Source organism: Dermacentor silvarum, chromosome 3, assembly GCF_013339745.2.
Source record: "Dermacentor silvarum isolate Dsil-2018 chromosome 3, BIME_Dsil_1.4, whole genome shotgun sequence".
Lineage (NCBI taxonomy): Eukaryota > Metazoa > Arthropoda > Arachnida > Ixodida > Ixodidae > Dermacentor > Dermacentor silvarum.
Genome location: NC_051156.1, coordinates 221,006,114 through 221,018,233, shown reverse-complemented (window position 1 = coordinate 221,018,233; position 12,120 = coordinate 221,006,114). Strand labels below are relative to the sequence as shown.

The following is a 12,120-nucleotide window of genomic DNA, read 5'->3' as shown; positions in this document are numbered from 1 at the left end:
GTAAAATGGTTGTAAAGGTCATGACGTAATCCGTGACGTTGTGTTGCGCGCATCCCACACATCCCATGCGCATCCTGATGAAAGAAAAGACCAAAATAACGTTTAGGGGGGGCCAACTTGAGCGAGTGCGAGAGTGAAATGTCTGGGAAGTCTAATTTCACAATTGACGATGCCTTTGACCCAGACGACGACGACATTGTCCGCACGTACGGTTCTACAACGGAGAGCACGCCGCTGAAACCACGGCAAGACATGACGGCTACCGACAGCGTCGCCGTTCGGGTCGAGGAACCCAGGGACCGAAACAATCGGAGCAGCTGCAGCAAACCTCTCAGACTGAAGCTTCCTGAGGACGTGAGTCATCCGCACTGACTGTCGATTCGTGCTGTCCGCGATGACAGTCGACTGATGCCGTTGTGCATCTCTTATAACGTAGGCACAAATTGTTTGTTATCAATTTGCAGAACTTGTCAAAGGATAGCGACTCCTTGATCCAGTGTGACCCGAACTTCCAGAAATACGACGCCAGAGATGGGTAAGTGGTCGATTTATGATTGGAATCGCTTGCCAGCACTTCAAAACACTTCCGTTTACTTATGTCTTCTTTAACGGATAGGTGGTGGACGCACCCCAAAGTGCGCGAAAACTGGAAAGTGATGTTGGCAGCTTTTGGCCTGTTACTCACTGGCCTAGGTGAGTCGCATTTATCAGTTTCACGATTCACATCGCGGAATTATGTGTTAGACATAACCAACGCCTCCTATAAAGACTTTTATAGGAGGCCTTCACATAACTATCGTAGCAGTTATATAGCTAGCTTGTCAGCCTACTATTCAGTTGTTCATATTGATCTTGTGAAAGTTAATTAGCATTGAATTCACGTTATGGAAAACCATCATTTACAAGCTGAGTACTTCCGACCTGCTGCACAAGGGGCTGAATTTGTATTGAGCTCTTTTACAGCTTTTTTGTTAAAAAATTGCAAAAGTATTATTTATGCAATCACACTGGTCGGTACTTTACCTCGTGCTAGTAGTTTCGTTCACATAAGAAAAGGAAAATGGTTGTAGGAATTTATTAGAAAATAAAAGGCGTGTTGTGAACGTATGACTCGCAATTTGTTGGAACCCTTTTGTATAATATGACGTATGTTAGATGTTTGCCAAGTTGTGTTCCTTTGGGGGTACGTTAAAGATCCCCAGGTGATCAAAATCAATCCGGCACTACGCTGTGCCTCATAATCAAACTGTGGTTTTGGCGCGTAAAATCCTAGGATTCAAATTGTGTTCACCAAATAGCCTTTGTAGTGTTATACAGTGGTCAGGTGGATTACATTTCCTTTCGTATTGTATAAGGGCGTGTGAAGTTATACTTGTCTTCTTGGAATGAACTTGCAGGCCTCATTGCTACTGGGATAGTCGTGCAGATATTGCCAAGAGTTGGTAAGTGCATGCTACTGAATCACCTCACTTTGATTTAGCATGAATAGTTATGCCAACAGGAAAATGTCACAGAGTCATTAATGTGGTTGTGCTGCACTCACAGGTGTCCAAGGTCTGGTCTTCTTTATTGCTGGTGCCATCTGTTTCATTCCTGGAGGCAAGTTGGCTTTTGCTTAAAGTAAAAATATAGTTTTTAAATATCCAAATTCTTACCCTCACACCTGTACTTCAGCGGCTCTAATGAAGCTGCCATCACTTATGTTGTTTAGTGAATTAACTCTCAACTTTTTCAAAACAACTTCCCAATTCATGCACTGCTTAAAACCACGTGGAAGCCAAACACTTTCTGCATACAGTATTTTAGACGGGCTGCTCACTGTTACACATATAATCAGGCAAAAAATGAATTTTTAAGAAATATTTCGATGCAGTATTCATCTACACTTGATTATACAGACCATACCCTTTACTAACCATAACTTGTGCTGTTTCTGTTTTTACAGCATACCATGTGGTGTATGTGTATTGTGCTGTGAAGGGGTGCCGTGGCTATGACTTCTACAATCTACCCTTGTTTAACTAGATTTTGACTGTGGGTGATCTGTGTTGACCAAAGTGGACCAGACTGATTTTATGCCATAGAACACAGTCCACTGTCTTCCCCGCATTATTGTCTCTCATCATTTTTGGAGGCTTTTGTGCGGAGATCACTGGCAGTGAAATGCCGAAGAAATTTAAGCCAAAGGAACTGTTACGTGTGTGCATACGTTGTGCTGTGGGTATTTATTATAGGCTGCCTAAGAGTATCCTTGACTTCGTGTCTGTGAAGTCCAATAAGCCCCCTGCAAGACTTGGTATCTGCTAGGGGAGGGAAATTAGTTGCTCATGGAGGTCAAGATGCTAATCTTTATGGAAAGCAGAAGAGAATTGGTATCTGTGATTTTTTTCTCCCAGGTTCCATAGCATGCTGCACCCTTCAAAGCATGTTTGCCGTTTGTAGCGTGTTGTGACATTGAACTATGACATTTCTCTATGCTTGCTGAGGCCTTATTCCAGCGGGCAGTGTTCGTGCACATTCAGTTCAACTGTGCCAGCAGAGTGTGAGAGCCAAGTGGCCATTATGATGAATGGTTTGAGCGTTGCTCTCTGTAAGTTCGTGCACAAAATGGCACTGAGGGTCTATAATGCCAATTCATAACATTCTGAAGTTATTTTGTGGCAGCTCGACTGGGGATTTGAAGAACTCGTGCTTAAGTGTGTGCTGTCTTGCCTTTTCAAGCTAAAACACATTGCAGCTATGACTGCCACCAGTGACGCAGGCTTACAATGTGGTGCAACTCTCAGATAAATGCTCTGCTTGATGTCCCACAGCTTATGTTTGCTGTCGACGTATGGTAGTGAACTGTTGTGTTGCGATACTTGTATCCATTAATTCAATTACCACTGACACAAGATAGATGTGATTGTCACAGTGTGTCTAATGGTCCACGCTGACCCCAGGTCAAAATACTCTTTGGCTGTGTGGCTAAGTTAATATCTTGTGAGACCTCATTACTAGGAATTCGAGTGTGGCAACTATTTTGCTTTGCCATCAGCATTACTTTCTGATTCTGCCATTCATATTACAGGCAGTAGAGCATTCAGCAGTTAGTATTGCATTTCGTTATCCACATTCATTGATTATATAGCATGTCATTGTAGCAATGATTTACTGTACAAGTAACTTTTTCCCCTTGGTATTTTAAGTGGAATTGTGACCCACACCGAATGTTCATAAGAACTGTGTGAGCTGCCTCTGAGTGCAGCTGGTATGAAAGGCTTCCACTGAATGTTGCATATTGCCAGGTATACATGGCCCTTTTAGCTGAACTGCTGGCTTGTTAGTGCTAAAATTCTAGATAAAGCTGGTATTTCTTGGTGGCTATTTTGTTATGCTGCATTTGGGTGAATTGCTCAGCTGGTTCATCCAAAATAAATCGTAAGTATGTGTCATCTGCAGTTACAGAAAAAAGAATTTGTAGTAATGGTGTTGCTATCTCCCACTTTGATGGTGAAACAAGGTATGCATAGTGCCACTGCTCTGTTCCTTGCAAATTCTAAATTTGCTGGGTAGCATTCTGAAAGACTATGCACATTTGTGATTTATCGGTACAAAACGGCCAAGTAATGCACCCAAATGTGGTATTAAAATTTGTTTGCTGCAGAATGTCACCCCTGGGCAAAATTTGAGCACAAATGAGTGAGCGGTTCAACAGAAGACTTGTGTGTACCTGGCGTTTCTTTTTATGCAACATTTTGTACACGTGCGTCGTGTGGTGTGGTTTGCAACATTACAGTCACACGTGATGGTGTGAGGCAAGTTATTTCTAGCTGAGGTATTCTGATTGTGTGCCAACATTTACGTTCTTAATGTTCCTAGGATTGTGTATTTAAGTTTACATTTACTAAATAGGTAGTGTTGCTATTTATATACCCTTTCTTTTGTGAGCAGTTGCATGCTTTAATGGTGAATAGTAGTTGCACCAGAGTGTATGTACTCTTGTCAATGCCATTGTCCATGCAACTGAATCCATCTAGTCCATCACAGTTGCAGCCTATGTTTCGAAGTAACTAGGCCTTGTGTTGTATACTCCTATTTTAAATACTGCGGATGTTTTGGAAACAGGCTGTACTGCTGATAAACAACTGTATAGCACTTCCAGAGTTGTTCAACATTGCAGGGGCAATTTTGCAGCTTTTACAGTAAAGGCTCTCAAATTGAGAGAAAAAAAAAGTAGGCAGTATGCACAGAGCCATTTTAGAGTTTAGTGGGACTTCTGTGGGCATGTACATTGTCAGCCATATAAACATTTGGTCCACAATCCTAATGACCATGTTTTTATTTTTTCGGGCCTCTAAAAAAAAAAAAAAAAAAGAAGTTCAAAATATTTATGCGTAGGCTCAGGCATTCTAAATTGTGTCATCTACAAATTTGCACTTTTAATGTTTTATTACTGCTCAACGTTTTGTCATTGAAGTGTGCTATGTTTCACGCTATATGCCAATGTAGTCTATGGCAATGTTTTCTCTGATGTCAGGATTTTCCAACAAACCTCTCATAGACTGCATATTTTTCTGCATATTTTGTGTGCTGTAATGGTGAAGTGTTTCTCACATTTTTCACCTGTAAATGGAAAGCACGATTCCTTTTCTGGGTTGTTGGTTAAGGCATTTTATGGAACAGCCTTTCAAAACCTCATGCCCTCTTTGAACCCTTCAAACATGTGAACTTGGGGACTTCACTGTGGCCAAATACCATGCAGAATGTGGTGCATTCCAGCCATATTATTTTAATAAAAATGCTCACTGTTGATCAAAGCCTCATGTACAATTATTTGGGACAGAGCTGTAATAAATAGAAAATCCTTTACGTGTGTATTTGGACTGTCTTTATTACTGTCATGATGTGCAGGATGGGCTTGATACTTTTCCTAACACCTCCACAATTGACCATCAGACTCAGTACAAATGTAGTCTTCATCAATATGAAAGGGAACACCTAATTTTTTTCAAACACCGTAGGGGCTAAACACACGTGCCTTCGATAAAAGTGGTCACTGATACTAAAAGTGAATCAGTAAAACTTGGTTGTTAAATATCAAGTTCTTAGATTTGAATTCATGCATAACGACTTAACATAGTTAAACAAAAAAAAAATTTGCCGTTCCCTTTCATATTGATGACGATTGTACGCCACTAGTAGGCAGTTCAATTTGAAACAGGTAATGAACTTTTGTAGTCCTAGGCCAGTATTTTGTAGCGATGCCTTTCCGATGCTAATGCCTTTTCACGCTTGGTCAGTGGTCAGAGCGATGGTCTGCTCACGTTATCAACGGGATCAGTTGGCCGTGAGCGGTGGATGATAAGACTAGTATAGAATAAGGCATAAGGCATCACTACAAAATACCGGCCCTAGTGCTTTTTATTTAACCCTAACCAGTTTAGACTGAATATGAGCACGAACTGTATTTACCATATGCTGCACTCTCTCGTTGCGGAGGTTGCTGCCACAGATATCTATCTGCTGGGCTAGTTAATATCATCATCATTAGCCTATATTTATGTCTACTGCAGGACGAAGGCCTCTCCCTCCAATCTCCAATTACCCCTGTCTTGCGCTAGCTGATTCCAAATTGCGCCTGCGAATTTCCTAACTTCATCACTCCACCTAGTTTTCTGCCGTCCTTGACTGCACTTCCCTTCTCTTGGTATCCATTCTTTAACTCTAATGGTCCACCGATTATCCATCCTATGCATTACATGGCCTGCCCAGCTCCACTTTTTCCTCTTAATGTCAACTAGAATATCGGCTATCCCCGTTTGTTCTCTGATCCACATTAGACCTAACATTTTTCGTTCCATTGCTCTTTGTGTGGTCCTTAACTTGTTCTCGAGCTTCTTTGTTAACCTCCAAGCTTCTGCCCCATATGTTAGCACCGGTAGAATGTAATGATTGTACACTTTTCTTTTCAACGACAGTGGTAATCTCCCAGTCAGGATTTTAAATGCCTGCCGTATGCTCTCCAACCCAATTTTATTCTTTTGTAAATTTCTTTCTCATGATCAGGGTTCCCTGTGATTAATTGACCTAGATAAACGTACTCCTTTACAGACTATAGAGGCTGACTGGCGATCCTGAATTCTTGTTTCCTTGCCAGGCTATTGAACGTTATGTCTGTCTTCTACATATTAATCTTCAACCCCACTCTTACACTTTCTCGGTTTAGATCCTCAATAATCTGCTGTAATTCGCCCCTATTGTTGCTGAATAGGAAGTTTGCTGAGATATTTGCCGTTGATCCTCACTCCTAAGCCTTCCCAGTCTAAGAGCTTGAATACTTCTAAGCATGCAGTGAATAGCATTGGAGAGATTGTGTCTCCTTGCCTGACCCCTTTCTTGATAGGTAACTTTCTAGTTTTCTTGTGGAGAACCAAGGTTGCTGTGCAATCCTTGTAGATATTTGCCAATATATTCACATATGCCTCCTGTACTCCTTCATTACACAATGCCTCTATGACTGCTGGTATCTCTACTAAATCAAATGCTTTTTCATAATCTGTGAAAGTCATATAGAGAGGCTGATTGTACTCCGCAGATTTCTCTATTACCTGATTGATGACATGGATATGATCCATTGTAGAATATCCCTTCCTGAAGCCAGCCTGTTCTCTTGGTTGGCTGAAGTCAAATGTTGCCCTGGTTCTATTTGAAATTACCTTAGTGAAGATTTTATACAATACTGAGAGCAAGCTAATGGGTCTATAATTCAATTCTTTAACGTCTCCCTTCTTATGAATGAGTATAATGTTGGCGTTCTTCCAGCTTTCTGGTGCACTTGAAGTCGTGAGGCATTGCGTATAAAGGGCCGCAAGCTTTTCAAGTATGATATCTCCTCCATCCTTGATTAAATAGACTGTTATTCCATCTTCTGCAACAGATTTTCTCCTGGTCATGTCTTTCAAGGCCCTTCTAACTTCATCGCTAGTTATAGAAGGGGCCCCTGTAGCCTGTTCATCACTACTTCGAATGAAAGTAGCTTGGCTGCTCTGGGAACTGTACAGGTCAGTATAGAATTCTTCTGCTGCTTTTACTATGTCATCGAAATTGCTGATGATATTACCCTGCTTATCTTTCAGTGCATACATTTTGCCTTGTCCTATGCCTAGTTTTCTTCTCACTGATTTCATGCTGCGTCCATATTTTACTGCTTCCTCAATCTTTTCCACGTTATAATTTCGGATATCCCTTACTTTCTTCTGGTTGATCAGTTTCGACAGTTCAGCGAATTCTATCTGATCTCTCGTGTTCGACACTTTCATGTTTTTTCATTTCTTTATTAGGTCCTTTGTTCCTTGGGAGAGCTTACCTACTGCTTGCCTTGGTGCCTTACCTCCCACTTCAATTGCTGCTTCTGAGATCAACCTAGTTATGGCTTCATTCATTACCTCTATGTTGTCTTTATCTTTCTGTTCTAAAGCTGCATATTTGTTTGCGAGCACCAGCCTGAATTGGTCTACTTTTACCCTTATTGCGTCTAGGTTGGCCTGTTTCTTCATAACTAACTTTATTCTTTCTCTCTTCAAATTGAGGGAAATCCTAGACCTCACTAACCTATGGTCACTGCACTTTACCCTACCCAACACTTCTACATCCTGCACTATGCTGGGATCGGCAGAGTATGAAATCTATTTCATTCCTTGTTTTTCCATTTGGGCTTTTCCAGGTGCACTTCCTGTTGCGGCGCTTCCTGAAAAAGCATTCATTATTCGGAGCCTTATCCTTTCCGCGAATTTTACCAATATCTCTCCTCTAGTGTTCCTAGAATCGATGCCGTAGTTACCAATTGCTTGCTCGCCAGCCTGCTGTTTCCCCGCTTTTGCGTTGAAGTCGCCCATGACTACAGTATACTGAGTTTGCACCTTTCTCATTGCTAATTCAACATCCTTATAAAACTGTTCTATTTCTTCATCATCGTGACTGGAGGTTGGGGTGTACTCTTGTACAACCTTCATTCTATACCTCCTATTCAGCTTTATTAGGACAACTGCTACCCTCTCATTAATACTGTAGAATTCATCAATGTTGCCCGCTATGTCCTTGTGGACTAGAAATCCTACTCCGAATTCTCTCCTATCTGGAAGACCTCTGTTGCAGAGGGCGTGGCCGTTAGTCAGCACTGTATAAGCCTCACCAGTTCTTCTCACCTCACTAGGCCAATAATATCCCAGGCAATACCTGATAATTCTTCAAATAGCCCTGCTAAGCTAGCCTCACTCGATAGGGTGCTAATAACATGATGTTAAATGGGCAACAGACACAAACATGCTTGTCTTGCCTGTCCTTTTTGTATGTGCAATTATTCATTTAGCAATACTTTCTTATTCACAGCGACTTGGTGCATGTCAACGAAATTGTATTTTGATGTCCCATGATGAGAATTGAGGGGAGAGGGAGGAGGGTTTAACCCTTTAATGACGAGACATAAAAACCCAGAAAAAATGTTTATTTTCTATCTAAAACTGCAAAACACATCAAGAATAACCGTAACCAACAAAAAGAAAAAAATATTTTGCGCAAATTTTTTCAGCAATAGGGGGAAAACCCTAGGCAGGAAACTGGAAGTGGGCTTCACCCCAAGCCACGTAAGGCTTCGTTTTTAATTTGTATAGACAGCTCTCATTATATGTGAACCATAGGTACACATTTCATTTGCTTTACATCACATATGTGTGACGCTACCATAGTTGGATATCTTGAATCAACCTGCCTCCTCTCACCTTGCTTTCAAAAGACAATGAGTCACAGCCAAACTTCTTCCTTGTCCTTGTTCTTGCTCCAAACGAACTAATGGCGCTTGCTGCCTGTCATTCAGTGTTGGACGAATACATTTAGCCAGAAACTTCATACTCAATACGGAAACTTGGCAAGAAAAACATTTTTTTTTTTCTGGTATGTTGCCTGTAGGCAACACTCGTCAATAAAGGGTTAAGTGTGTACAGATAATAGATTGTCCAGATGAACATATCCCATCTCTTTCATGCTCCCAGGTTCAAAGTAACAGCAAAGCAACACGATATAATAAGTGTCGAAAATATGGCACCTCTTTAGCTGTGACGACTTAAAATCCAGGTAACATTTTTTTTTTTGTTTGTACAAAGAAAAATATTAATGTTACTGCAGATATTCATGTTACTGCTTGAGGCAAGCTCCTCTAGCCATTTAAACTAGTTTTTTTAATAAGGTTCTTTCCTTTTAAGTTTACTCGCTTCAACTCCTCTAATTATAAGTCATAGCTTTGCTATTGTGGTTATTGTCTCTCTCCATTTGTTTTCTTTTCCATGACAGTTGTAATGAAGGGATTACTTTATTTTTTCTCAAATAGGCTATGCATGCTCTTCAGAGATGGTGCCAGTCTCTTGGCATGCACTTGGAAGCATTTGGATACATCTGTTTGTACAAGTTATGTACGATTATAATCTGCACACATGAAGCATTGCACATACTCACGAGACCCCTGCACATTATATTGCACATTGCCTTCAATCGTTTTCAATATTACCTCAGAAGTGATTACACAGCATGTCCATCCTGGGGATATCAGATGCATGTGGAATTGTATAGCAGTAGCTGAATGATGTTCTTGCCTTCAGCTATTGAGAATATTGACGCTGATTTGAACTGGACTGTTGTGTTGTTACAGACGACAAAAAGAATGTGTGAAGTCTGTTTCAAATGCCGTATGATCACACAAAAATCCAGGCTGCAGCATCAACATGCCAATGCACCACAAAATGTCATCTTCATTTATGTGTTTAGGCTAAGAAAAGCAGATTTTACCATAACAAATACGGAGACTGTTACTTTGTCCACATACAGTGGGACGAAGCTTTGGGCATTTAACCATGATACCTTAACAAAAAAAAATTTTATTTTTTTAATGTTCATAAGATACCAGTAAATAAGAACCCAACTTGAGTAGTGATTATGTTTGTGAGTTGTCCTTAGTTCTCATGAGGATACGTGCACTCTGTTGATTTCTGTGCCATGAAAATGAGGTAGGAACGTTGCCAAGCTGCTAACAAGTAGCTCTTTCCTCCTATCCTAGCATTTTTCTACTGATCTTGTAAATAAAATGCTGTATGAAGAATTCGAATTGCGAATATCAGGCTCACAAAATCATGTGACTGATAGCATACAGAAGTGGGTAACTGCCACATTAGAAAGGCAAAAAAGAAGGGCGAGAATTGCCTGTGACATGAGTTTTTATAAATTAGGTTAGCTCCCTAGCACCTTGCATGGGCTAGGAGTGCTGAATGTTGGGCTTAAGCTCAGAAAAAGGAAACGGCACAAGGCAGGAAGATGGGAGGTGCTGTTCTAGACAGTGTCAAAACACTGAAGTCTCCTATTGGTTGATTGTGTTTGTGGATATCACTTTCAGAGTGTATTCATTGGATAAGCCAACAGACAGGATGCTGCTTGATTCAATGACTTGTCATAGTGGACGTCATGTAAAACTGCATGCACCCTTCAAAATGATCCAGTGCATGCAGTAAATGCAAGCAGTGCAAATAGTGCACGATACATCTTGCATTGTAAAATTCAAGCTCACGTTGAGTGTGCTATAGGCTGCAAAAGTTAATAGAGCTCGGGTTATATGAAAAAGCTAGAATTCTGTGAACCTTGTGCATGCAGCCTGGAATTCAGGTTTACATTCTATAGTACATACTACCGACACTGTGCTACGCCTTTGTAGACTTCAGACCCAAACTACTCAAAAATTAAGTTTTTTTTTTTTTAATGAGACCTCCAGCCTCATAGTATGCAGGAGTCAACTGCACATTACATGTTGTGACTGCCCCTAGAGATGCCAGAAAGCAATGAGCAGCCCAACTGTATCAGAGCAGCACAAACTTGTGCAGCTCACTGCATTTCAGAGGCCTGGACATTCATGGCAGGACCTTTTCTGCTGGCGATCTTAGTGTTGCCAGATCTATGGCAACACCCCAAGGTGTATAGTATTGCCTCAGTTTCCATAACTTAAGCTTCTTTTGGCTGCATGGGGAGTAAACATTTTCAGGTCCACTCTGTCAGGATGTCATCAAACAGCCATGAATATCATGTGTGGTGCCTCTGTTCAATCTACTGTGCTTCACAGATTACCAAAGTCACAAGGGAAGAAATATAGGAACAGGACTAGCTAGTGCATTTCATTGATCAGAAGTACATGGCTGGTGCATTACTGCTTCCGAAATCACGTTGGACAGATCTTAAAGCGTACCAGCACACACAAACGATTACAGAGGACAGCACTTCACTCACAAGTGAAAATTTTTATAGAGCACACAGAGGTAGTTACATGATTTCTAGTGCACACACAACAGAGAAGCATAGAAACAAGGTAAATCAACAAAACCACCAGTTACAGAAATTGACTTAAAATTAAAAAAAAAATCCTGTTAATTATGAAGGTAGGTGGACTCCTTATAGCAAAAAATGATTCGTGACTTGACTGAGGCACGCTTACCCCCTTTTCTTCATATGTATGATTCTACGAGCTCATGAGTTAACTGATCTTTATGTCTGAAATAATCTGTTTCCTTGAAAACAGAATAGCAACCACAGTTTTTGCAATGGTTAGCAAGATGTGAAGATCCTGATGCTTTTAATTAACAATGCATGATGTTCCCTGACGCGATTGTTGAAGCATTTTCTGAACTGTCCCACATACACTTTCACCAAGAATTGCAACACCAGTATTGAACTTCAGGCCTGGTAATTTCTAAGTTGGTCAAGAGGGGAATAGTAAAAGCTAGCTTTATGTCTGCTTTACAAAAGCCTTGCTTACACCTCTTGAATGAGAAAAATTTCATGATGCAGGTTACCCTGGAGAAGTATACTTCTGTATCCAAGAACTTAGCAAAGAAAATAAAAGGTAGAAAAAAAGAGAATGATTTTCAAAAAAAGCAGCTCAAATGACAAAAAAAAAAAAAAAAAAAGACAGCACTCGTTCTGTATGTACACAGCATGGCACATAACTTGAAGCATGTTGGTGCTAGGTATAAGATTGATGTCTTGTTTATCACAAAAAATAACCTTTCACGTGTAAGTACGGGCGTTATCAGAACAAAAGCATTATCG

At 40.6% G+C, this 12,120-nt stretch overlaps 1 protein-coding gene across 1 annotated transcript; it reads left to right on the top strand.

Moving 5' to 3' along the window:
- The first annotated feature begins 2 nt into the window (after positions 1-2).
- Positions 3-4,799, top strand: LOC119446718 (transmembrane protein 134). The gene is made up of 6 exons (XM_037711241.2): positions 3-354; positions 465-535; positions 617-693; positions 1,398-1,442; positions 1,546-1,599; positions 1,946-4,799. The coding sequence occupies exons 1-6, from the start codon at positions 139-141 to the stop codon at positions 2,023-2,025; spliced, it is 543 nt and encodes a 180-aa protein (XP_037567169.1). The 5' UTR covers positions 3-138; the 3' UTR covers positions 2,026-4,799.
- The last annotated feature ends 7,321 nt before the right edge of the window (positions 4,800-12,120 follow it).